Source organism: Carassius auratus, chromosome 24 (assembly GCF_003368295.1).
Source record: "Carassius auratus strain Wakin chromosome 24, ASM336829v1, whole genome shotgun sequence".
In the NCBI taxonomy this organism is placed as follows: domain Eukaryota; kingdom Metazoa; phylum Chordata; class Actinopteri; order Cypriniformes; family Cyprinidae; genus Carassius; species Carassius auratus.
This window is the reverse complement of record NC_039266.1, coordinates 16,325,569-16,352,790: the sequence shown is the minus strand read 5'-3', so window position 1 is coordinate 16,352,790 and position 27,222 is coordinate 16,325,569. Positions and strand designations below refer to the sequence as shown.

The following is a 27,222-nucleotide window of genomic DNA, read 5'->3' as shown; positions in this document are numbered from 1 at the left end:
AAAATGATCACACAAAATAGCCTCTGTTGATAGAATCTCAATTAATCTCTTCTCTGTTAAGATTTTATACTGCCAAGGTCATTTGCCGTTAAGACTTGCCCAATCATGTTTTTCACAATGCCTGTGTTTATAATAATCGCTCACTTAAGTTAAACTTTCAACATTTAACATAAATAATAATAAAAATAGATATATGGTCTGTTGTGGCCAAGTTATACAAAATCTCAGGTTTAGACAATAATGTGCATCAGCTGTGCATATACAGTGGTCCAAACAAGATGTTGTATTCCATGCTTCACTGATATATGTATAACTATCTATTGGTAACGATTGGGGTCTAAATTATTTTAAGAATTTCCTACCATAAATATATCAAAACTTATTTTTTTTTATCAGTAATATGCATTGCTAAGTACTTCATTTGGGCAATTTTAATGGACCCTTATGACTAGTTTTGTGGTCAAGGGTCACATAGGTGCAATTTCAGATAAAACACTGCTGTCCATATGATTTCATTAAGTAAATTCCAAACAGTGCAGCTGTTGCTTTGGAACGGATTTCTCACCACACATGGCAGATGTGCTGTTACAGCATCCAGCAATCCAGTTTTTTAAACAAGAGCTCTATTGTTTGACATTTCATCTGAAACACATGTTTGATTGTTCCTTCCCATGGGGCCATGTGAACAGGATCCTTAAAACAGAAGAATATGCTGCAATATGGCATCTGACAGAGACAATATTCCTTTATGTTGCTTTTGCAAATATTAGTTTTGTGTCTCGAAATATAATAATATAAAATATAATATGATAAAATAAATTGTACAAACACGTACTAGAGTAAGTCTGCATGCAGAAAATCAGTTTTTATTTTCAAATACCAGTGGAAGATTATGAATCGTTCTATATAAATTGTAATCTGTTTTTATACAGTCTATGATTGTAATGCACAGTCTGGCCGCCTCCCACATCCCACCTAGCGGCCAGTTGCAGGTACTGCACAGCGTTCATTTCTGCAGGGAAACGGGAAAAGACCAATCAAAAATAAGGATACTAGCATGTGAAGCGGCTACCTAGAAGAACCTAGTTGCTACAGCATCGTCCTCATTATCTTACCAGGCAAGAAAGATGGAGGAAATAGAAGGTAACGTTAGGGCTATTTAAAAAAAAAAAAAAAAAAAAGCAACAAAGGATGTAAATATTTTTGATATGACGCTTCTAACCTTTAGCATTCAATCCGTGTGGTTGGATAAGGGAGAGCAGCTTTTGTTTATTCGGTCGCTGTTGCTTGAGGTTATCACCATGGAAGAGAATCACGTCTTCTAGGAAAATACTTACGTTTATCTCTTATTTGAACGGTGTATATATATTTTGCTAGATAGCTGAAGTGCTTTTGTTGTGATATGTGATTCTGGTAATGTGATCTGCCGCAAAACAACATTACATTTCAATGATTTGTTCTGCTCTGTTTAAAATAAAATATCTAATGTCAAGATTTTTTCTCCCAGCACTCTTCCTATCCTCAGGCTTGCCTTCAGTCAGTCTCTCAGTTGTTTTACTTGGACTGACAGGAGTGACCTATTTCCACACACTTCCTCTGTATCTGAGTGAACTGATCGGCACACCCAGATACACTCACTCATCTATTCATCTTTTCAATTTTTGTGTTTATTTCTATATATGTTATATATATATATGTTGATCTGTTACTATTTATTCTTTGTGTTTTGTTTACAGAATCTCCTCCTGTTTCTGAAGACCTGCTGCCCTGCAAAATATGTGGAAGAAGTTTTTTTTCAAAGGTTCTTGTAAGTATTTCTGAATGGATGATGAGTTGACAGCTGGTGGTGGTTGATGTAAATTATCTTGCCTTTCAAATGTGTGTGCAAATATAAACATAAAAATCCCTATGTGACATTCTAAATTAATCGTATAACTATATAAATAGTATTTTTACTATGTAAGTGTATGTGCATTATTATATGTTGCCTTGCAAGCTGCAGTATGATACAAGAGGGACACTAGTTCAAAAGTTTGGGTTATAAACATTTTTTCAAATGTTTCCTAAAGAACTCTTTCATGCTCACTTAGACTGAATATAGTTTATTTAAACATAAAGTAAAAATAGTAATATCGTGAAATGTTATTATAACATAGAAAACTGTTTTCTATTTTAACATATTTTAAAATGTTAATTTATTGCTGTGATGGATGAGCTGAATTTTCACATGATCCTTCAGAAATTGTTCAAATATGCAGATTTGCTGGGCATGACAACATGGCACTTTTTTTTTTTTCAAAAGAACAGCATTTATGTGAAATCTTTTGTAAAATGCTAATTGTCCTCATTGTTAATTGATTAATTTAATGGCTCATTGTTGAATAAAAATCTTTCTTTCTTTCTTTCTTTTTTCTTTCTCTGAACGGTAGTTTACATTATGTGTTGCCCAGCAATATACTAGCCAGTTATGTTATGTAGTTGCCAAATCAAGGTTAGCAACAAGGCATGTATTTCTCTCGGGTCACAAAGTAAACACAAAACCTGGTATAATTACTCAGTCAGTACAATGCTGTCACAGTTATTTGATACCTTCCCACCTGATTACCTGTTGTAGAAAAAACATGTGCTGATCTGCCAGAAGGCCGCTGCAAAGAAAAGAAAGGTGTTTGACTCCAGCAGGCAAAGGGCAGAGGGGACTGATATTCCTACAATCAAACCAATAAAGCCAAAGGTGAGAAAACGGCCACATTTAACCCCTGTGCGGTCTTCGGTCATTTCTGACCGGAATATTTTACGTTTTGAAATGTTAAAAATCACAGCTTCATCGGAATGATATGAAATGCGGTGACTTTCATGGCATTTGGGGTGTGAACATACAAAAAAATTGAGGGCATGATTCGAACAGTCTAAGTGGGCGTAAAAAAAATAGTAACACTCATGGTCTTCGGTCAAAAATGACCGTCCATAGGAAATGAATGGGAAATAGACAAAAATACAACAATTCAGAGAATATTTGTGTACACAATCTACAAATCGATCACAAAACTGAAAAAAAGTGCACAGCAGTGAAGGGATAACACTATAAAACATCAAGAGTGTGATATTGACACATCCAATCACACACAGATGCACACACACACACACAAACACACACACACACACATACTTACACATAGACACCTATGAACTACTGTGTCTGTAACACAGAGCAAAGTTTTGAGAATGTGAAATCCATTCAATAATTCAGTCATAATGCAGAGAAAATCTAACAGCAGTGAAGGTATGACACTCTAAATAATCACATACACACACACACGCGCGCGCACACACACGCGCGCGCACACACGCACACACCTATGACCTGCTGTCTGTAAAACAGCGATGAGAAGGAAGCGCTGCCTCTTGGGTTTGTCAGTGCACTTAGAAACTCAGACTTGGTCCTTTGCACCATTCTGAGGATTCTTATTTTTTATTTTTTTGCAGGAGCTCTGTGCCACTGAACAATATGTTCAGGTTTGATTGCAATCATAATGCAAAAACTTTAATGCAAATAATGCATGAAATCATTATTTATAACAGAAGAAATATAAAAAAATATACAAAAAGTACTCTTTAGAATGTATTAATATATATTCAAGTCCACTACTTAATATGAGTAAGCAATTATGTCTAAAAACAATAAGGGAATTCACAAGCCTCTCTATAGATTCCTATACTGGTAATAAGTGGTTGCACCATGCACTTACATGTTTTTCTTTCTTTGCTCTGACCAGGTGGCGCTAAAAAATCTTCAAAAAAAATGTATTTGAAAGGCCTAGTCTCTGGTTTAATCTGAAATACAACATTAATTCGAAAATAATTTAGAAAAATTAGAAAAAAAAAATTATGTACTATTTTCTATGAGAAAAATTGTTCATAATTATTGCATAAATATGAATTAATACCTTAAAATTTTCTCAAAATACAAAAGAAAAAAGAAAAAATATTATTGAATAAAAATATATTCCACTGATTTTACTGGGGGGCAAAAAAGTTACATTTTAGGTGTCCGGTCACTTATGACCGTGAAGACCCTGAGTGTGACTCCCAAATGAGGGCCGCACAAGGGTTAAACATTACAGAAACACTTTTACACTAGTTGTTTGGACCTGGATCTAGTTTACCTTGCACTATATGTGTTCCCTTCATATTCAGAGTTGATTGGGAACTGTGAGTGGTTACGGTACATACAGTGTATTGTTCAGACTGCTGCACATTCAGAAACCATGCAAATGTGCTGTTGACATCAAATTGATCTGCAAGGGTCACTGCGTATACTGGCAATAGTGTTTTTCACCAACTTCATCTTCATAGTAACAGAACAGCATTAGCATAAAGACAAAAAAATTATTTTGCTGGTTTTAAACCTCATTGCCCAGCAACACTGGCAGCAGTTCCTAGTACTGTATATCTAATAATAATAAAAATATCAAAGATATTTTTGTAAGCTTACACTTCTTCAACACGCCGAAATCTAATGAACACAGCTTTTTTTTTCTTTTCTTTTTTTTGCATCCAAATGCTCAGGGAATAAAAACCTCAGTGCTAATCTGCAGTTATTAAAAATTATTCTCCCCACACTTTATGGATTACATTTATTTTAATGTTATTCCTACATTGAAGTGCCACATATAGAATAAATGTGGTCAATGCAGTTAAAAAAATATTCATTTATCCAAATGGACTTGCAGTACTTTCAAGGTACATTTTTATATATACATAAAAATTAACTGGTTTTAAATATATCAGGTTTATAAGGGTATAAATTCAAAGCAAATAAGTAATCCAAGAATTATTTTAGTAAGATATGTTCAAATTAAAAAATTAAAAATGAGAAAAATCTTGGAAGAATAATTTGAATATTATTAGTTTTTTTGCACTTTTTGTTGCAATTCTTTCACATTTACTTGATGAAAACCTCTGTGCAAGTCTCTTGTCCTCCATGAATTACTTCTTTATTGTATTATTATTTCGTTTTGTGTGTGGACATTCCTTGTTGCGTATTTTTCCGGCATTGCAGTTCCTGGGAAACCAAGCCCATGACTTTTCTGTTGATTGTGCCATTCTTCATCATTTAGTCTAAATGAACATCATGCTTGGCTTCCCTCACAACATCAGTTTTTTGGGGGCAGTGTGAACATGACATTTTCTTCTCAAATTTCTAAATACACCAGAGAATTAGTTTAAAACTTTGGAATTATAGCTTTAGAACAGGCAAACTCCTGTTTGGCCTCAAGCAAGCATACCAAATGTAAAAAAGTAAAAAAAAGACCTCAGTCTCAAACAGAGCCCACTATTCAGTTCTGTTTTCCTTCACGGCTACCCTCATACACTCCTGAAAAAAATCTTAAGACCAGGGGATGCATTGCAAGTTATACACATTTCGCATTAGTGGATCATAACCGGGTTGTAAGTGATGCTTCAAAATGCCAAAAGAAGAAACAGGAGCAAGAGACAACAAATAGAGAGTAGGCAATTTATTGAAAACTGCATTTAAAGTCAAACAGGCTGTTCATCAGCTGATCAAAAGTTTAAGACCATAGCCATAAAAAGGTCAAATCTGCACAAAAATATGGCTTTCATGTCATTGTTCAAGCAGTCATACTGTCAAGATCTCCTGATGGCAAAGGCAAAAAGGCTTTCTCTCTTTGAACATGGCAGGATTGTTGAGCTGCACAAGCAAAGGCTCTCGCAACGCTCCATCGCTGCCGAGGTTGGACACAGTAAGATCGTCATTTTACATTTCTTAAAAAGTCCTGAGAGGTATGAGACAAAAAAAGTCAAGTGGTAGATCCAAAAATATTTCACCTGCACTGAGCCGCAGGATCCGACGGATTGTCCATGAAGACACAGGTCAATCCTCGACCCAAATTAAGGCCCAAAAAACGTCTTCAAAGGCCACGTCTCCTCCCACGACACAAACTTGCCGTTTGGAACTTGCAAGGGAGCACCAAACATGGGACATTGAAAGGTGGAAGAAAGTTTTATTCTCTGACAAGAAAAAAATGAACCTGGACGGTCCTGATGACTTCCAACATTACTGGCATGACAAGGAGATCCCACCTGAGATGTTTTCTATGCGGCACAGAGGAGGAGGCTCCATCATGATCTGGGGTGCTTTTTCCTTCAGTGGGAAAATGGAGCTTCAGGTTGTGCAGGGGTGTCAAACGGCGACTGGCTATGTGGATCTGTTGCAGCGGGCATCCCTCTTGACCGAGGGCCCCCGTCTGTGTGGTAATGACTGGGTCTTTCAACAGGACAACGCTGCAATTCACAACGCCTGCCTGACGAAGGACTTCTTCCAGGAGAATAACATTGCTCTTTTGCACCATCCTGCATGATACCCTGATCCAAATCCCATTGAGGACATTTGGGGATGGATGGCAAGGGAAGTTTACAAAAATGGACGTCAGTTCCAGACCATGAATGCCCTTCGTGAAGCCATCTTCACCACATGGAGCAACGTTCCCACCAGCCTCCTGGAAACAGTCGCATCAAGCATGCCGAAATGAGTGTTTGAAGTGATCAACAAGAACAGTGGGGCTACTCACTACTGAGTCCTTTTTTTGACACTTTTAGTTCAGTTGTGCGTTTATTTTTGGGCTATGCTCTTAAACTTTTGATCAGCTGATGAACAGCCTGTTTGACTTTAAATACAGTTTTCAATAAATTGCCTACTCTCTATTTTTTTGTCTCTTGCTCCTGTTTCTTCTTTTGGTATTTGGAAGCAGCACTTACAACCCGGTTATGATCCACTAGTGCGAAAATGTGTGAAACTTGCAATGCATCCCCTAGTCTTAAGATTTTGTTCAGGAGTGTATCATATCCTAGTGTCCTGAAGTATTCTAAAACCCCTTTTGGTTATGTTTCAGTTACAAAGTTCTTCCAGCAGCTCTAAGTCTAATAAAGTAAGTTGAATGTTTGATTTTGTTTCTTTTTTATTTTCCTTTTTTCTCATCACTGAAGTTTGTGTCTCACCTTGCCACTTCTAATTTTAAGGCCACAGTGTTTAATATTTGCTTGCTTTGAAATCTCCAGAAGAGTTATACATTTATAAGAGTTGTAAATATACTTGATTTCTTTTTCATTCTTTTTTTTTTTTTTTCAAGATGTTTGTCTCAACTTTACCTACGGGGATCAATAAACAATGTTTATCTATCTTTCCTGACATACAAAACAGAATGATTGTTGTTAAAAACAGTGATTCTCAACTTATCTCACACAACATTCAAGATATTTTCTCTAGTATTTCCTCTGTAATGATAAATAGCTTGTTTTCAAATGTTTATTGTTAGCAGAAAATAGGAGTATCAATAGTTTAAAATGTATGAACTGCATGTTGTTGTTGTTGTTGTTGTTTTGTAAAAGCATCAGTTGTTGATAAGAAATAAATGATAATAAATATTGAACAGTACAACATTTTAGTTTAATTAGATTATAATAATATTCAACATTTTTAAACAAATTTTAAAACACTAATAAAAATAACTAAATCTCAACAAGTGAATACAATTTCTGTACTGTACGGTATAATGTTGTGATGCCTAAATTAACTTATGTGGTAAATATGATTTATTGTTATTTTCAGAGTTTTTCATTTTAATTTAGACAAAATGATATAGAATTTTACTTTTATTTTTGGTTATAACTTGACAATTATCAGAATTTTAATAATGGTACATTCCTACATTTTAAATAATTTTGTAATCTTTCCCACTTTGAAGGTTATGTAGAAGGTGATTTAGGAAATGTAGAATTAGATCAGGAGCGTCCAACCCTGGTCCTGGCGATGGACTGTCCTGCAAAGTTTAGCTCCTATCCTAATCAAACACACCTGAAGCAACTAATTAAGGTCTTCAGGCTCCCTTAAAAATTAAAGGCATGTGTTTGATTAGGGTTGGAGCCAAACTTTGCAAGGCAGTCGATCGCCAGTACCAGGGTTGGGCTCCCCTGAATTAGATTATCCTGCATTCCAGTTTGATTTCCATTAAGAAAAAAATTAACTGAAACTTTGTTTTAAACAGCCTGAACCACCGAAGAAACAGTCCAATTGGCGCCGAAAGCATGAAGAATTCATTGCCACCATTCGTGCTGCAAAAGGTTTAGATCAAGTCATGAAAGATGGGGGACCCCTCCCTCCACCCCCTCCTCCATCCTATGATCCAGGTAAAAAAAAAAAAAACACTAGTCTATTGACATGTGGAAGAGTTACAGTAAGAAGGGGTAAAAACAGTAACAGCCATTGACTTTTCCAGATTATATCCAGTGTCCCTATTGCCAGCGACGCTTCAGTGAGAATGCGGCAGATCGCCACATCAAGTTCTGTAAAGAGCAAGCATCCAGAATTACCAACAAAGGCAAGTTGCCTGGGAGTGATAAAGCCAAACCCCCACCCAGGATTCAGGTGAGGCTTCACTGTCAAGATGACTTGGGATCAGCCAGGATTTTATTTAACTTAAAATTATGCAATTTTAATGTGATAAACATAAACAGAGTTATCAGATGAATACGTTTTAAAATTTTAAAGGGCATCTCATCTATACTATCACTATCACTTGGGACCACTGATCTATAATCTAGAACTGGATTGCTGATTATGTCAAAAAAAAAGTGAAGCCACCGCATTGACATATTAGTATTCAGTACCAAAGATTATTTGAAGATTTAGGCATTGTATACGTTTATTCGCATTGTGCATTCACTGTTTATGTATTGTTTTTATTCGTACAGTAGGCTAACTGCAAATGTTTTAATAATGATTTTGTTAAGAACATACATTTTGAATCAGTTAATGATTTAAACGTTGGCTAAAATAATAATTAATTAAACATACATAACATAAAATTTTACTCCTATGGAAACGGTACTGTTATGGTAAAATGCAATCGGGAAGATTCTGAAATAGACATTGTTCCATCAGGACATAAAACAATAAACACAACACTGACTACAGATGACACAGACTTAAAGACTTGAAACTGTATTTCCAAGACGATGTGTAGCAAGCACTGAATTTCAATACATTATAGAGCAATAATATTAACAGAGGCTTGTATATTAATATTCATTGTATATCCAAATTAATTTCTGATACTAAAACCAGATACATGTTCATGCTTAATGTTTCCTGCATAATTATGTACACAAATATATTTTGTGCTGGATCAGTTACCTTTGCCGGCAAGTGCGCAGATAGTACACCCAACCTTAACGACTTCAACATATTGTCCGAAAAGTCCATACATATTGCAAATAACATCAAGTAACAATTAATTTGCATACACATAACATAAAAAACTAATCCTGTGTGACTGATATATTGGGTGGGGTTTTTTTTAGGTCAAGGTTTTGGCTAGCCGCACGAAGACTTCTGGTGGTGCCACAGCCGAATTGCAGTTTAGAATGCTAATGAGCAGTCAAGTCAGATATTATATAGATCATTGCTTGGGGCTAAGACCTTTAATGTTCCACTAACAGACACACCCAACATAGTGCTTTTGAATATGCTTTAATCATGGCCAGGAGGACCTCAAACCCAATCACTGTGAATGCTTCTGACAAAAAGAATACATGGCTGCGTGGCAAATATGACATGATTCATTACATAATATTTCTCCATATATGCAACTCTGTAGTCTGCCCTTTAACTTTGGCTAGGGCGTTGGTACATTTTGTTTTCAAAAGGATATGAATGTTAAGCATGCAAGAAAAATAAATGTTAGTTATGATTTATGATACATTTTCTTCACAAGTCACCCTTTTATCATTTTCCTTACATGGTCGTCAACCTTCATTCATCAAATGAATTTGACATGCTTACATCTTTTTAGATGCTCTTTAACAAAGCAACCCATTCAGTGGATACAGTAGCAGTCGTTGGTAACACAAGTTAAGCAGTGGCAAAATACATCACCCAAACTTGTTTCTAATCTGATCTAATTTTGATAAATTGTGCTTTAATTCCATCAGGTATCACTTATATTTCTCATGTTAGTCAATATGTATATTCCTTCCATCAGCATCCTAAGCTAGAATGAGAATACAAAACATTTTCTCAATTTTACCAAATGATGAAGGTGAAACAAGGGTAGAAATTTCAGCAAGACTTATCCCAAACACAGTCAAGGAAACTCTCCGTAGGTTTCAGAAGAAAATAAAGCTGCTAGAATGGCCCAGTCAGTAACCCGACTTGAATCCGATAGAAATTAAGAAATAAAGATCAGAGTTCATAGAAGTTCATAATTTGTGTGAAATTGGCCAGAATCACACCTGAGCAATGCCTTGAATTGGACTAGTTTCTCCATACAGGAGCCATCTTGAAGCTGCCATTACCAACTAAGGCTTTGGTACGAAGTATTAAATACATTTCTGTAGTTCAATACTTTTTCCCTGTGTCATTCCATTTTATTGCATCTGCCTTCATTTTTGAACTTATTTATTTTGTTTTCTTTGCATGCATTGATTACTTGGGTTGTTACTGACATCTAGTGAAAATTTAATGTTAACAGAACTAATCAATGTAAATATTTACACGGTGGAAATTCAAAATCAAAGTGGAGTGAACAAAGTTTAGTGATTTCTGTGCAAGATGAATGTAGTGGTTGTAGATCTAATTAGGATCACAAGTGTAATGGCTTTGGCCTTAAATATTAATATTTAGTTTTCACCGCACTTCTTTCCGGGGCACCAGCCAAGGAATTTCACTCAGAAGTAGTAGGCTAAGCTCCAACAGGACAGGTTTAAATACAAAATGAGCACCCCTAAGTAGGAGAAAAGAGAAAAAATCAAAGAGAGAGCAGTGTTGGACATGCTGAAGTGAGCTGTTTTGGTAGGGAAAGAAAATAAGTTGTGGGAGACGCTTTTGCACCAGCCAAGAAAAAAAATTGGTCTCTGGCTAGTGGAGGGCTTTAAATAGGACCACCACCACTACTACTAGCATGCATGGCATGAGTGCAAAGCAGGCAGTTAATTCAGGTCAAGTCACCTACATTTATATAGTGCTCTAAACAAAAAAGATTGTCAAAGCAACTGAACAACATTAATAAGGAAAACAGTGTGTCAATAATACAAAATCAGTGTTAAAGGCAGTTCATCATTGATTTCAGCAAATGAATAACATTAATAAGGAAAACAGTGTGTCAGTAATATAAAATCACTATTAAAGGGCAGTTCATCGTTGAATTCAGCTACGGAACAACATTGATGAGGAAAACAGTGTGTCAATAATACAAAATCACTGTTAAAGGCAGTTCATCATTGAATTCAGCGATGTCATCATCTCAGTTCAGTTTAAATAGTATCTGTGCAATCATTTGCAATCAAGTCAGAAGTGTCCCCAACTAAGCAAGCCAGATGCGACAGTGGCAAGGATCTAAAACTCCATTGGTGACAGAATGGAGAAAAAAGTCTGGGGGACTGTTCTCCTCTGTCCAGACGAAACCAGTAGTTCAATTCCAGGCTGCAGCAAAGTCAGATTGTGTAGAAGAATCATCTGTTTCCTGTGGTCTTGTCCCAGTGGTCATCTGAGATAAGGTCTTTACAGGGGATCTGTATCTGGGACTCTAGTTGTCCTGGTCTCCCTGTCTTTCAGAGCTGTAGAGGTCCTTTCTGCAGTATTGTGATATCTATAAAAACCTTGGGGGGAAAGATATGTCAAATTATTTTTTACTTTGCTTATTGAGTTTATCTTTTTTACCCAATGATTCAAGGATGCTGATAATAAACACAGGGCACAGGGCTTCTTTGAAGCTCCTATGAAATAAAAAGAGACAAAATACTGTCAAGTTCAACGGTATGATTTGAATAATGCATAACTAAATGCTGAAACTAACATGAACTAAGATTAATAAATGCTGTGGAAATATTGTTCATTATTATTTGTTATTTATATATGTTAACTTATGTGATTAACTAATGTTAACTAATTAACCTAATTGAAGAATGAAGAATGACCACAGATGAGGCGTTAAGTGCATGACACTGTGACCAACTTAACATTTTACAGAGTTTATTGTAGCAATGTGGTCGCTCAGTTTTTCAAGATCAGTTTTAATTGTGTAACTGTTAATAGATTTGAACAAAGAAATAAAGTGTGAGAACGCACAGGCTGTATTGATTGCAAATTCAAAAACAAGACGATTAAAGAAAACACGGTACTTATTAAAATAATCACCCTTTACTTAAATATATGAACACAGAAAACCACTGTTAACAGGTTAAAATAACGTTTCCCATTCTATGACTAGTAAATAATGGCAACTTACTCTGATGAACACTGCTCTGCTCAGAGTAGCTGCGAGCACTGCGTCGTCATCTTATGTGACAGGTGTCAGCGTTAATGCTAGGCCTGTCACGATAACAAATTTTGCTAGACGATAAATTGTCCAAGAAATTATTGCTATAAACGATAATATTGTCATTCTAAGACCAGTTTTAACTAATAAAATAATAATGGCATAATTAGAATTAGAATGCTTTTATTGTCATTGTACACAACATACAACGAAATTGCAGAGCTTCTGCGCAAGGTGCATGGCATACAATAGACAAAAAAAAGTAATAACGCAGGTACAGCTTTTCAAAGATCAGTAAACTTTTATTTTATTTTATGCCAGATTCAGAGCAAGAAATACCAACATGTTGACTTAGTGTGGCTTAAAATTAGTAAATTTTGTATTTTATATTATGCGCGTCTGCACCATATCTAGTTAAAAACATCTTATCTGTTCAGAATGACGCAAGCTAACCAGGTCATGTGACAAGAACCAACTTAATAAGCTTCCTTCAGGGTGAAATTCCCTGTTGTTTTTGAAAAATGGGCTGCACCCAAACACTGCAGAGTTTTTTACTTTTCTTCGTAAATAAATCTTGTAGCAGAGTTACAGCAAGGGTTTTTCAGTGGTGGAAATCCAATACTGAAATTTTCTTGTAACGGAGATCGCAGCTGATGGATGCTTAGCAATGACAGATGCCTCAGGAGCGCATACAGGATTCATATTTAAATCGACTTTTGCAGCATAATAGTAACAGATACTAGTCCATATCGCAAATTGATTTAAGTAATGACCAACTTTTAATTCATCTAAAATTTGACAAATTTTGTAACGTTCCATGTTAAACTGTGAATTCCATTTTTATGAATGGATTCCACGATTCCATCCACGTTTTCCGCATCATGGAAATCAAAGGGCCCTACAATTATACTAGCAAAATTTGTACTCTCGCACATTAAATGCTTCTATTCTTGAACACTTAATGGTTATCTAATCAAAATAAAAGAGCAGTGCTGAGTCTAGGAGAACTCACCGGTATCACACACTAAGGACGCATTGCGTTTTCCCAAGTAGCGGTCTAAAACTGTTTATTTATTCACCAAATGGACCCAAGTTTACTTCAAGAATGAACAATGAGGCATAAATAAGTTTGAAGTTCAGTGTTTTGAAAAAACAGAGCAAACGGTAGGAGCAATCTATATTATAGATCTATAAATGAAGCATACAGACTTTATTAGAGCCACAGAAAAACAAAAGTTTCAATGAAAATGCTCAATATACAATTCATTATGTACATTAACAATGGTTTGGGGTGAATATAATGTAGTTTAATGGAAAACTATGTGAATGGCACTCTGTTATGCGGCAGGATTTTTTTGTCTGCTGAATTTAAATCCAGGTCTGAAGTTTCTTGCTCTCTTCAGCGTGCAGCATCATGTCATGCAGCATCACCGCATGCTCTCAGTGATTTCAGCTGCACCAGCAATGGATGCAACCCCGAAAACTATTGCCACTGATTTTTGCCAATAACCGATTGTTCCAGAAATCATTTATCGGTGCCAATTAATCGGTTAAACCGATACATCGGTCGACCTCTAGAAGACACTGCAAGGCAATCTGTTTGAGTTCCGGGAGGGCTAGCACTAACGTGCTTTCTTCATCACGAGTAACTTTAACTTGTGCAAGGATTTTTTGGAAAAGTGACATCCAATAGGATTAGATCCAGTTTCAGATACAGCATTTTATTTGGCTGGTGCTTTCAGAAGTGGACATGGTATGCCCCTTTCTGGCATGAGGATTTTTTGCATGTTTAGAGCAATGTATTTAAGGTTTTTCCTATGCCTAATTAACTTTACAAATCAATTCAAATCAAATCACTTCTATTGTCACATCACCACAGCACATGTGCCAAGGTGAGTGAAATTCTTGGAAGCATTTACACACAATTTACATAGAGACATACTTACAGACTTATACATATGACAGTGTGTCATATGCACATACATATACTTAGTACACACAGTGTATTATTAGACATACTTACAGTTAATTCACATTTGTCAATGTTGAGTAAGAGGTGGTTCTCTTGACACCATTTAGTCAGTGAGTCTTATCATTGTCAGTGATCAGGCCTATCACCGTTGTCATCAGCAAACTTGACGATGCTGTAGGAGCTGAGGACGCAGCCCTGAGGAGCACCAGTGTTCAGGGTCAGTGGGGATGAAGTTTTGTTGCCTATTCTGACCACCTGACTTCTGCCAGTTAGGAAGCCCAAGAACCAGCTGCACAGAGATCTGTTTAGTCCCAGGATCTGGAGCTTCGCAACAATGTGGCAGGCACTATGTTAAATGCTGAGCTGTAGTCCACAAACAGTATTCTCTCATAGGTGTTCTTCTTTTCCAGGTGGGAGAGAGCAGTGTGTAGTGTGAAAGCAAAAGCATTGTCTGTGGAATGGTTGCTATGAGATGCAAATTGCAGCGGATCCAGTTGCAGGCAGCACAGAGCAAAAAAATCCAAAATTGTCATCAAACTGCATATGTAGCTTGTTGAATGTTTAATATAGAATACAGTGAGATGCTACATTTTATTCTTTCTGACATTAAAGTGCTTGAACATGACAAGCTTGTAATCATGACTTCATAAGTGGGAAATAGCAGGTTAACACTGTTAAAATTAAAATACATAATGTGATAAATAAATAATTTGCATTATTACAAATGCGTGGGAACGAAGGTCACCAAAGGCCTGATAATTGGTGCTGTTACACAGACTGGGAGTAAAAAACGGCCCTGGATTTTCCCCCAAATAGGCCCCACCACGACTACTAACAGCCGCTAAATAACAAATAACATCACAAAACCCATGATGACTGAAATTTGTTATTGTATGAACTAGGGGTGTCCCCAACTAAGGATTTTCATAGTCAAATCGAAATTTTTGAATCTTGCTATATTCGACCTATAGTCGAATCATGTTTGGGGGCAGGGCAAAATACATTGAGTCAAGTCAGACATTTGACAGTCATAATTACTGATATTAACACACAGGGAAAACAAATGTTTGTGTAACAAATGCCTCGCAGATACAAATGGGGTAAATAATGTTTTTATGTTTTGATTAAAATATAGTTACCTCAAAACATCAGCGAAACCCTAACAATTCACATTTTTACAACAGTGCTCTCATTATAAAGTTAGCCTATATGACCGTAGTTATTAATGTTCTGCACTTCTGTTTAGAGCTGCGCGTACTGAAGATGACCACTAGAGTGAAACATTTGATGGCAAGTTTTTAATCAATGGGATTAAACTCATAATTTCATATAGATTAGGCTTCGTTATGTATACAACATAACGTTAATATTAGGATTTATTTGCTGTCTGCAAAAAGAGCCCGAATGAAAATCAACGTTTCTGTGCGGCTCTGAATGCGAACTCCTTTTGTGAATGCGTTCTTCAAGAAACAAGTTTAGCAGCTAAACTCTAAAAGTTCACAGCGTTTTATTGTAATGGTGTTCTCATTTAAATGGTATGTGTGTGACATTCCCAGTCATGTCCTGCTCGTGCTGCGCGCTAAAGCGATAATCATCGTAGTACAACAATGAAGCGCTTTACTCAAAACCAAATGCATCTTATATCAGGTAAATAATATATCCACGATATATATATACACCGGCTGAAATGTTTTGAAATCACTTCTTGTACCTTATCGAAAAAATCCAGTCTCTGCCTGTGTCAGTTTAGCCGCGTTTCCACCGCAGGAACTTTACCCAGGAACTAGGGACTTGGTCCGGTACTTGGTGTGTTTCCACCGCAGGAACCAGGAACTAAATAAAAGTTCCGGGTAAAAAAATGCCCCCTAGAAAGTCCCTGCTGGCGAGGTGGTACTTTTTTAAAGTTCCGGAACTTTCGGGGGCGGGACTTTGGCGCTAAACATGCTGATTGGTTGAGTTCACGCAGCATTGGTTGAGTTCAACCACCATTTATTCGGATCAACATTTTCAAAATATTACTGTTATTGTGTCATGAAATGTAATTTTAAAAGTATTTCAGGCGAGAATGTAGTTGTTTGAAACTCAAATCTGTTGTTTATTTATAAAGACAGCGCCTATTTAAAAATGTGTTTCGCCGATCTCGTAGACGATGAGCTCCACTCGATCAGCGGGAGCTCAGTCCTCATGTATCCGCAGAGAGCAGCCTCTCCTGGGATAGACCTTCTGATATGCGCCGCTGGCTCTGATGTGTCTTTAGTGGTTAAAACATAACATATAATTCAGCTGCGGGGTAAATCTAACAGGTTTTCTTTGGTCTGTATTCAATTTATCTATATGTAAAAATGAAAATAAAAAGGCAAGTCTATATAATATTTATTTCTTTGTAATGGCTGTATATAACGTTACACTTATCCCTGAACTAAGTACATTTCTGCAGCTGTTATTATGTTTAAATGAAAATGAAAGGAGGCAGTGGTATTTTATATCCTATTTCGTGTTATTGTATATATACTGAGGGGAAAATTGCTTTAGCCAAAGCCATCTGAGTTCACGCAGCATTGGTTCAGTTCAACCACCATTTATTTGGATAATTTTCAAATATTACTGTTATTGTGTCATGAAATGTAATTTTAAAAGTATTTCAGGCGAGAATGTAGTTGTTTAAAACTCAAATCTATGGTTTATTTATAAAGACAGCGCCTATTTAAAAATGTGTTTCGCCGATCTCGTAGACGATGAGCTCCACTCAATCAGCGGGAGCTCAGTCCTCATGTATCCGCAGAGAGCAGCCTCTCCTGGGATAGACCTTCTGATATGTGCCGCTGGCTCTGATGTGTCTTTAGTGGTTAAACATAAAATATAATTCAGCTGCGGGGTAAATCTAACAGGTTTTCTTTGGTCTGTATTCAATTTATCTATATGTTAAAATGAAAATAAAAAAGGCAAATTTATATAATATTTCGTTTCATTGTAATGGCTGCATTTCCCTGAACTAAGTACATTTCTGCAGTTGTTATTATGCTTAAATGAAAACGAAAGGAGGCAGTGGTATTTGATTATCATATTTCGTTTTATTGTAAATATACAGTAGGGAAAATAGCAGTAGCCAAGACGAGCTGACTGAAGTAATCAAGTATCATATATATATAGTATATAGTTACGCTGCTGTTTATAGATTTACCGGACTTGCGTAGTTGCAGACATCACACTCCCCAGTCCAATGCACAAAGTCTGAACCAACTACCGAGGATGCACGTCCAAAATCAGTACTTTTTTTTTTTTTTTTTTTTAATCAGCGGTACTTTGTATTGAGAAACGCGCGCAGACCTACGTCACCAGTCTATTTGCCTAATCTACCCGGTACTTTACACCGCGGTGGAAACGCAAAAGGCAACAGGTCTGGGGGGAAAAAAGTTCCTGGGAAAAAAAGTTCCTGGTAAAAATGTTCCGGGTAATTTCGGTGGAAACGCGGCAATTGAGTCTTGGTAAAGTTTTACATCCCTGCCACGAAGATGCTCCTCTGTCGGTCATGGATTATGGAAAGTGAAACATAAATCTATAGGGGTGGTTGGATTTATTCACGCACTTTAAAATATTTATTTGAAGCTTCTTTTCAGATTCTTATTCATGGTTTTATCAAAATAGGCTGCATATTAACTTATTGGGAGAAAACGGCAAATTCTATGTGAAATCAGTAGGGGTGAACTGGGTATGGATTCAGATGTTCCAGATCGATTCGATTTCGATTCTCGATTTGATTTTCTATACTCGATTCTTGATTCAACTAAATCAATATAGATTTACTACAAATACTATATTTATAAAAAAAGAACAGTGAACATAAGTTTACAAGTGGGTAATTAATAAAAAAAAAATAATTAAGAGCCACAAACCTGTATATTAATCTCTCTTATTTTAGGTACACTTGGGTACATTAAAACAGAACACATCCTTAATTTTCAAATGCATACAGTTGTGTTAAAAACATACAATGAAATTTTGATGCAAGATGAAAAATGTATGCTGAAAAAAGTCAGAGGTCGCATTCCTTGATCAAACATGATCAAGTTATTTCATTTTTAAGATAAAATAATCATAAAATGTTACAAAATTTGCTGCAACATTGAGGCTACAAGCCTATGAACAATGTAGGACAAATAATACTGGCGTATTGGTGATCGTTCACCCAGATGACAGGCTCATTCATCGCTCCTTGGTAACATCGCGCAAGGCAAATAACAGGGTGACATCTAGTGGAGAACACTAGTGGCCTTTAAGAATCGATTTTGAATCGACCACATTTAAAAAATAATTGAAAAATCGATTTTTTTTTTTTTTTTTTTTTTTACCCAGCCCTAGAAATCAGACATCGGAGCGCTCACATATCGACAGAATTGCATAATCATAACAGCCTGCTAATATTCGACTGAGAGATTGGTAGTTGAATCAGGCTCCTCGAATCGAAGCATCAAATCATCGACTATTTGGGGTCACCCCTAATATGAACTAAAATACTTGAAATCTACATAAAAAGAACAAAACAAAAATTTATATATGACATAATGATGTCACCTAGAATATGTCACCTATATATGAAACCTAGAATCTAGAAACCTTAAACAACAACTATTCTACAGTTTGTGTGTGTGTGTCTGTGTGTCTGTGTGTGTCTGTGTGTGTCTATGCCCTCTGTCTGCATGTAATGTTTGGGGAGTTAAAGCTTCTTCAACAGCTCATTATATATTATATTATAACCACTGTTGGGAACGTTACTTTAAAAAAGTAATTAGTTATAGTTACTCACTACTTGTTCCAAAAAGTAACTAAGTTAGTAACTGAATTACTCTATAATAAAAGTAACTCGTTACCAGGTAAAGTAACTATTTGTGTTACTGTAAAAAAATAAAAAATAAATAAAAGTTGAAATAAATAAAATGCCAACTTTTCATCGGATTGCTCCTTACTCGCCATTTCTGCTGCTGCTGCGAATCTCTGTGTAGCAGTTGCGTGTGTGTTGTGTGTTTGCGTGTGTGTGTGCGTGTTTGGCGCCGCTGGTGCGTGTACCGGCATGTGTGTAAAAACACTGGCTCTGATTGGCTACCATGAAACACATGACTCTGCCTTAGCTAATCATAATCTCTTCTCTCGTTATTAGCCCACCTCCTCACTCGCTGTGTGAGCCAGGGGTGCGTTTGGATTGCATAGTTTATTAAATTAATGCATAGTAACGCACCGCATTTAACGTCCAGTAATGGTAACGGCGTTGTAACAACGGGAAAAGTAATTAGTTAGATTACCCCGTTACTGAAAAAATAACATCGTTACCTAACGCCGTTCTTTTAAACGCCGGTATTCCAAACACTGAATATAACTAAAGGGGAATGCCTATATTATACTCAAGACACTACAGTGTACTTTAGTAAAAACTAAACTACAGTATATATTTTGGTTTCAGTATGCACTTTCACGGGTAGAAAGTTAGAAAAACATGGATTACAGGTTGCCAGGAACGTGGCATAAATCTCCATCACCTGTTTTCAGATGGAGTGGCATTTACTACACAGATGCGTAGTGCACTGACAATTAGGCAATATTGCATTCAGTATTGCAGAACTAATTGCCTGCAATATATTTATATTTATTTTTATTTTATTTTTTTTGAAGGAGGGGGCACAACAATACTATTCTGCTTAGGGCACCCATTTAGCCCTGTCCTCATCCCATCCTCTGCCATTATCAAAAGTACCACGACACATATGCATGTATTCCTTTGTTTATAAACAAGGCACAACACATGCGTCATGGTACTCTCAATAAAGCAGTCCCTAACTGGACTCTGGAGCACTAGAAACCTATACTGTGGTCAGTGTAGGTTTGGTGGATGCCAGGAGAATATTACGCAAGTTGTTATGTTTGCTGAAGGAGGGATAATGGTGTAAAGCTTTTTCCAGGGGTTGGTCCCTTGTTTTCAGTGAAGAAAAACCTTAATGCTTCAGCAAAACATTTTGGATAGAGATTCATCGATCGACCGGTCAGGGACCGGAATTAACCAGTTTTTCGCATGACAAGCCCAGACCGGTGACCGGTCAATTCCAAGCCAGTCTGTTTTGACTTCACACTTGTAGTGATTGATAATGTATTTATGTCATGCAGGATAAGGCTTGCTAAGCCCGAGTGAGTGTGTGAGAAATACTTGTGCAGAAATCAAAACAAATTAACACAACTGCACACGCAGAAACTTACGGATGCATTCTGTGTTAGTTAAAAAATAAATGTATGATTTAGGTATACAACATTGCACAACCAAAATGTTTCAACACAATTGAAATGTGATTTTATACATTAGTAGTTCAGTATAAACAAGAATTTGTAATTAAGTGACAGAGCTGTTTTGTATCTCTGAGCAACACAGCAGGGTTTTGTTACTGAATTAATCCATGTTTTTGATCTAAGTGATTAAATGATTCAGTAACCCACAACGCCACTTATGGACTCATAAGATAAATGTCATACAGATACACATAACAATGTCCTATGATGCAAAGTGAGCCAGATGCTGTGGGGGAACTTGAGTCAGCATTTCAACTTGCCCCACCATAAGGCACTGTAGTTACGTTAAATCTCTGAATTATAAACTGGTATTTCAGTGTGATATATTACTGGTTTAGTTTATCATTTATACATATAATTTGCAGTTTATTTGATAGGGACAGTGTACAAGTGCATCAAATCCATATCTGATAAGAGCTAGGAAATGCTTTTCATCACCTTATAATCAGATATATCTTTCCACCTGCAGTTACTAACTCTCTGTTAAGTCTGTTTTTAGAAAGACTACAACTTTGGTGTTCAACACATTGTTTCAGAAATGCAAACAATTAAATACAGAAATTTAAACTTCATTTGGTTGGTTTTTTCTTATTAAAATTAACTGTAAGAAAATACATCTAACTCTTTGTAAAAGGAAATTATTTAATTAGGTTTTTTAATTATTATTTATTCCACATGGGTTTGAATCAGATTTGGTCAGATAGTCATTTTACATCCAAATGGTGCATCTTACCCACTGACTCAACTCGGGTCAACTTACCCCAAAGGCCAAGCAAACTGAGAACACTTTTTTTTTATTTTATTTTTTTATAAGAATTCATATTTTTAGAATCCTTTGTCATAGATACATTCTGATCATTTATGATATCAAATGATAGGAATACTTTCATTTGGATTGGCTAGATGCTTTCATTGTACTGCTGTGTCATTTTCCCTAATCTTGAAGACCACACAAGTAAAAAGTGGCCAATCTTACCCCACTCTACCCTATAAGTATTAGACATTTAATATTTTACAGCATAAATCTATATTATATACTAATAAACAACTCATTTTGGACATTTATATTATTTTGTTACTCTCTATAGGCCTATATTATTAATTTGGTTTTAATAATATATCATGTTATAGATTACTAGTATCGAGACGACTGATTATAATGGGAAATACAACAATACTTCCGCTCTGTCTCTTTCTCTCTGTCTTCTTTTTTTGTGAAGGCATTTTCTTTGTTTTTGTTTTTTGTCTCGCAGTGAACCAACAATAGCACATTTTTTATTGTATATATTAGATCTGATCAGGGTACAATTTGATTAGACATTCTAATTCAAAGAACATGGATATTTTGTACAAGTTATTAGCACTTTTAAAAGGCCGAGTCATTACCGCCAAAATTTTAAAAACAAACTACCAACTAATTACTAATTCACTGGATGAACCTCTGCCACAGACTAATGTGGATCGTAATGCATTTACCTGGTACTGCAATGACCTTCAGGGCTGTGGTCTCCACTTCAGAGATCGGCACACAGATTGCGAGTGATGCTGCAGAGCGGGCGGTAAAACATGGAGCGGATTAGTGGAATCAGCAGATCTTTTACGGAGCAGTAACAGAATGCTTTGGGGTGATGGGGCGGGGGGGGGACTGGTGAGAGGGGCCCTCAGCCTATGAGGTCAAAGAGGCAGTGGCTCTAGCCACGGGGCCACACCCCTGTGCACTGCCCTGATTCATATCTTCTGACATAATTGCATACCGTACTGTACTGTACTGTACTGAACCATACCACTCAGTCAAAACCCGCTATTTAAGTTAAAAATAGCTCCTAAATTGCTGGTTTAGGAGAAACTCCTTGCTATCAGCCATGATTATCCTAAACTGTTTATTTAAAGGCTGCTCGTATGCGTATCCACTTATTGTTTGCGAGATGCAAACACAAGCTGTACTTGTTACTACACATACTTGTTAATCAGTAACACTTTGTCTATACATATTAAAAAAAATGGCAACATGAAACCTCGTTCTACAGTATCTCTGTGATTAACTCACTGACAGAGACCCATCCGTCAGTAAAAGTAAAGCAAAAACATTTGTGTCACATAATCCATAGCAACGAGGTCTACCTTTTCTCTTATATTAAGATTGCTCCCAATTCTAAGTAAGAGGTGGTCTCAGCAACTTTGTGAATCGGTGAAGGGGTCATGAATAAAAATTAGACCATAAACTCAACTGCTTGATTCGCATTAAAGTGTATGCAGTGAAACCGATATTTTATGTTGAATTAATAATTGTATTTCGCTCATTTGCACCATTTGTTTAGAGTGCCTTGAGTGGATTGATGTAAACGTTTAATTTTTGTATGTCTGCAGAACAAACCTCCTCCACCAAAGAAGGCGACCTCTCCTGCTGTATCCAGCGTGTCCACCGTGTCCTCTCGTCTACCTCAGCGCTCAGCCTACGGACAGGGTGCTGGCACAGGTATGGACTCGTTTTAATCAAACATTCCCTTCTTGTTATTTTATCAAGAATCACTTTTGTGAAGCTGGACATAAGCCAAATTATTAAACCAAATAAATTAAACCTACCGTATTTCTCCTGCATTTGGCCACTTTAGTGAACTAAAACAAGATTAGTTTTTAGTGCTTCAAATCTGTCTTATATTATTTATTTATTTATTACTTTATTTAAATGTTCAGTTATTTTTGTTATTAGGAAAAAAGTTTTTTTAGCCTATTATACTATATTTTGAGACTAAATTTCAATACCGTGATAATACTGTTTACCTTGGTAAAAGCATGAGCAAATAATCGCAACAGGAAAATTTGATACCAACTTATCCCTAATACTACATCGTTTTGAATCCGTTTCAGCGGTCCGTGTGTACCCAGATATTTCTTGAGATTATGCCATGTTTATGGAATTCTTTTTTTTTTTTTTTAGAATGAGGAAAAAAGATTGGATAAGAAAAGCTCTGGTTCATGTGGATAAGCCCTCAGTTTGAAGTCCTTAAATACATTGGTGATATGGTCACATGGTGGCGCTATAAAAGAAAAAATTATTTGTGGCCTAATTATTTATGGTCAAAATTTTATTTTAGCTTTATTTCAATAACTTTTTTTTTTTTTTTTTTACATTTTGTTAAAACATTTATCTTGGGGGGGGGGGGGGTGTTGTTGTTTTATTTATTTATTTTTTAAGGTACCAGTAACATCAGTGATCCTCTCAACATATTGGTTCTAATTTCGCCCACCTCCAGTTGTCCCCATTTAATATTTTTTTTACATCTGTAAAATCGTTTTTGGACTCTACACAACATTTAGAGTGCACATTAGTGCCATTGAGTTGACAAGCATCCAGACATAAAGTTCAGAGGTGGTACTTCTTTATTCATATTAAAATAAGGACATCAAAAATAAAACAATGTAAAGCTCTCAATGGGTCAAAAAGCACTTTCCCCTCTCCCTCAATAGGTATTCCTAGCTGCAAAACCTCATCCACTGGCTCAGTGAGGAGTGTATCATCAGGATTCTCTCCATTACGAAACACCTCCTCTGGCTTGACCAGCCCTCCCAATGAGTAAGATACCAGCTCACTGACCAGTCCTGATATTTGACATGTTCTTTAGGCTGTAAGATCATAGTTAATGTTTGTGGTTGTAGAGGGAACATGAAACCCAAGGGCATGGTTTCACAAAGCTCGCTGAAAAGTCCACCTTCTGGGATAGGGATGAACAAGAAGAAGGTCCAGAATGCAGGCAACTGTATTTCAAGGTATGACATTGCAAGTATTGGTGTATTGCACTGTGAACTGTGGGTGACTTCTTATGAATTGTGGTTATGAAAACAAATTAAATGGAATCAACTGCTCCTACTCGGTTCTTTTTTATGTCTTTGCCATTTCACAACAGTACAAGAGGTCTTTTAGTCAGTTGTTATTCATAAAACTTCTGGGTTGTGGTTTTGTTTGAAATAATCCACACTGACTCATACACATCTATGTGAATTTTTTTTTTTTTTTTTTTTTGTTAGGAATGATGTGAAAAACGAAAATGAAATCACTGTTTCCACAATGGGGACCAAGTTTTGTCATGAGTGTGGGACCAGATACCCCGTGGACTGGGCCAAGTTTTGCTGCGAGTGCGGTGTGAAACGAATGAACATTTATTAAGCACATATAAAAGTAAGACTGACCCACTGTAGCCGCAGATACATGATTTCCTTGTGATGTAGAAATATTTCACTTGTAATCTGCTTCAATTTCTATAGAAAGGATCCCATCCCAACCTTCTGCTCAGTTTTTATTTACATTTTTTTATGATTGGTTACTACTATAAAAGGAGTAGTGTTATTTCCTTTATAGTTATGATTAAAATAATGATACATTACATTGATTTAAATTGATCTAGGCCTTAAAATGGGACCATATCACTCGTAAAATGCAAATATTATAATGTTAACATTATTGTAGTCATTTTGAGGGAATTTAAATGCTCTAATTTTTATTTAAAAAATATATATTCAAGGTTAAAAATTTTAAATGCATTGACAACAGTTCTTTCGCTGAGCAATTCGTTTTCGTATTTGACTTTGTTTTTATATGTTCTTGATTGTTTTGTGTTTTTAACAGTATTGAACAAGAAAATGACTTGAAGAAATCGTCGTCGTATATTTATTAGACATACAATCCATCACATCTGTTCAACGTTCGTTGATCTAGTCTGTCCAACATATTTACACATCAACACAACATACAAAACTTAAAGGCGACTGCAATGTCATGTCACATTCTTCAAGAGCATCCACCACATTACAACCTTCCGAAAAAGTAGCTTTACAATGGTATTTTATTGCTTCCAAGCCTTTAAGCTTTATCATTGCTGGTCCAGAATGAGAGAGGTCGAGGAGTTGGTGGTCGTTTGCCGATCTCAAGCTCATATGTATTTCAAGCATCACTCTGCACCTTGTTATGCTTGTATTACTGCTTCTGCGGCAGTAAATATAGCTTATGAATACCTGTTTTTGGGATTGTGACAAATTTTGCCGTTAAAGGATAAAATGGTTAAAATGGATTGAACTTATCTTACATAAATAAAGTGGAAACATAAATCAGACTGTGTTCTGCTTGATGTGTTCATTTAATTTGTTTATTTAGTGCTGCCAATTTAACACATTTAATACAGTTATCTATTTATTCAAAAATATATGCCTTTAATCACTGACCCAGTGTTTTTAAAATGCCTATAAAGTGATTAACTCGCAATAGTGTTATTATTTATTTTTATTTAGGGTATTTTCCTCTTTCTTTTTTTTTATATACCGTATTTTCCGGACTATAAGTCGCACTTTTTTCATAGTTTGGCTGGTCCTGCGACTTATAGTCAGGTGCGACTTATTTATCAAAATGAATTTGACATGAACCAAGAGAAATGAACTAAGAGGAAACATTACCGTCTATGCATATAGCGCCCTCTCGCGGCTGTAGACGGTAATGTTTTATCTTGGTTCTTGGGTCTAAATAAATGCAACTTATAGTACGGTGCGACTTATAAAAGTTTTTTTTTCCTCATCATGACGTATTTTTGGACTGATGCGACTTATACTCAGGTGCGACTTATAGCCCGAAAAATACGGTACATGGTTCCGTTCCATATTTCAGTTTCTCTTCATGAACCCATTTTTCCTTGTGCAGCTACTAGCATTAAGTTGCATATAAAATGGGAAATAATAGGGATACTCCACCCTAAATTGAAAATGTGTTCATTAATCCCTTACCCACATGTCGTTCCATAACCATAAAAGCTCAGTTTGTCTTCGGAACACAATTTAAGATATCTTGGATGAAAACCTGGAGGCTTGAGACTGTCCCATAGACTGCCAAGTAAATAACAGTGTCAAGGTTCAGAAAAGGTATGAAAGGTTATTGTTAGAATACTCCATCTGCCATCAGACGTGCAATCTGAGTTACATGAAGTGATGGGATCACTTTTTGTAAGTGAAGAAAACAAAAATGATAGATTGCACATCTGATGGCAAGTGGAGTATTCTGACAAAGACTTATCGTACTTTCCTGGACATTGAAACTGTTATTTCCTATGGGACAGTCACACTCACAAGCCTCCAGGTTTTCATCCAAAATATCTTAAATCATGTTCCAAAGACGAACTGAGCTTTTATGGGTATAGAACGACACAGGGGTAAGCGATTAATGACTAATTTTTCGTTTAGGGGTGGAGTAACCCTTTAAAGTGGAAATTTTATGTTAATACATAGCAATACAATATTTATAAAAATCTCCATTAATGTCAAATGTTCTGGAAAACAAAAACAAACAGTGATGTACTGTTATATAAAAAAACATGTAAATTGAATATGTGAAAAGTTAACAGTTCTTTATACAGGGTTAGTGACCCTAAAAAAAGTTAATGTACCATATAAGCCCACCTGTTGATTTTATATATGCATGTATGTATAGGCAAGGATTTTTTTGGCATGTGTTGCTCACAAAGATATATGCAGATGTAGAATGTAGATGTAGAACGGCACAAATTATCAACCATGTTAAATAGAACCATTTCAGTAGCACCTTAAGTC

General features: G+C 36.1%; 1 protein-coding gene and 1 long non-coding RNA gene across 3 annotated transcripts in view; one reads left to right on the top strand and one right to left on the bottom strand.

Annotated features, from left to right (window-relative positions):
- Positions 1 to 1,006: 1,006 nt before the first annotated feature.
- On the top strand, positions 1,007 to 25,740 carry LOC113042434 (zinc finger C2HC domain-containing protein 1A-like). 2 transcript variants are annotated; one of them, XM_026201301.1, is made up of 10 exons: positions 1,007 to 1,143; positions 1,737 to 1,807; positions 2,615 to 2,731; positions 6,912 to 6,947; positions 8,064 to 8,205; positions 8,295 to 8,443; positions 23,002 to 23,110; positions 24,103 to 24,208; positions 24,292 to 24,402; positions 24,661 to 25,740. In XM_026201301.1, exons 1-10 carry the CDS (start codon positions 1,128 to 1,130, stop codon positions 24,797 to 24,799), a joined length of 996 nt encoding a protein of 331 aa, XP_026057086.1. In that variant the 5' UTR covers positions 1,007 to 1,127; the 3' UTR covers positions 24,800 to 25,740. The 2 variants fall into 2 exon arrangements, with proteins under 2 accessions (XP_026057086.1, XP_026057087.1); XM_026201302.1 differs by lacking the exon at positions 6,912 to 6,947.
- Positions 25,287 to 27,222, bottom strand: part of LOC113042435 (uncharacterized) — a 5,122-nt gene continuing 3,186 nt past the window's right edge. Inside the window, exon 5 of the long non-coding RNA XR_003275576.1 lies at positions 25,287 to 27,222. This exon is cut by the window's right edge and continues 669 nt beyond it. This is a non-coding gene — a long non-coding RNA (uncharacterized LOC113042435).

Bases quoted from the DNA above. Each gene is read 5' to 3' on its own strand.
- LOC113042434 (XM_026201301.1), top strand. The intron at 23,111-24,102 runs GTATGGACTCGT...CTCCCTCAATAG, and splicing joins CGGACAGGGTGCTGGCACAG to GTATTCCTAGCTGCAAAACC. The intron at 24,403-24,660 runs GTATGACATTGC...TTTTTTTGTTAG, and splicing joins GCAGGCAACTGTATTTCAAG to GAATGATGTGAAAAACGAAA.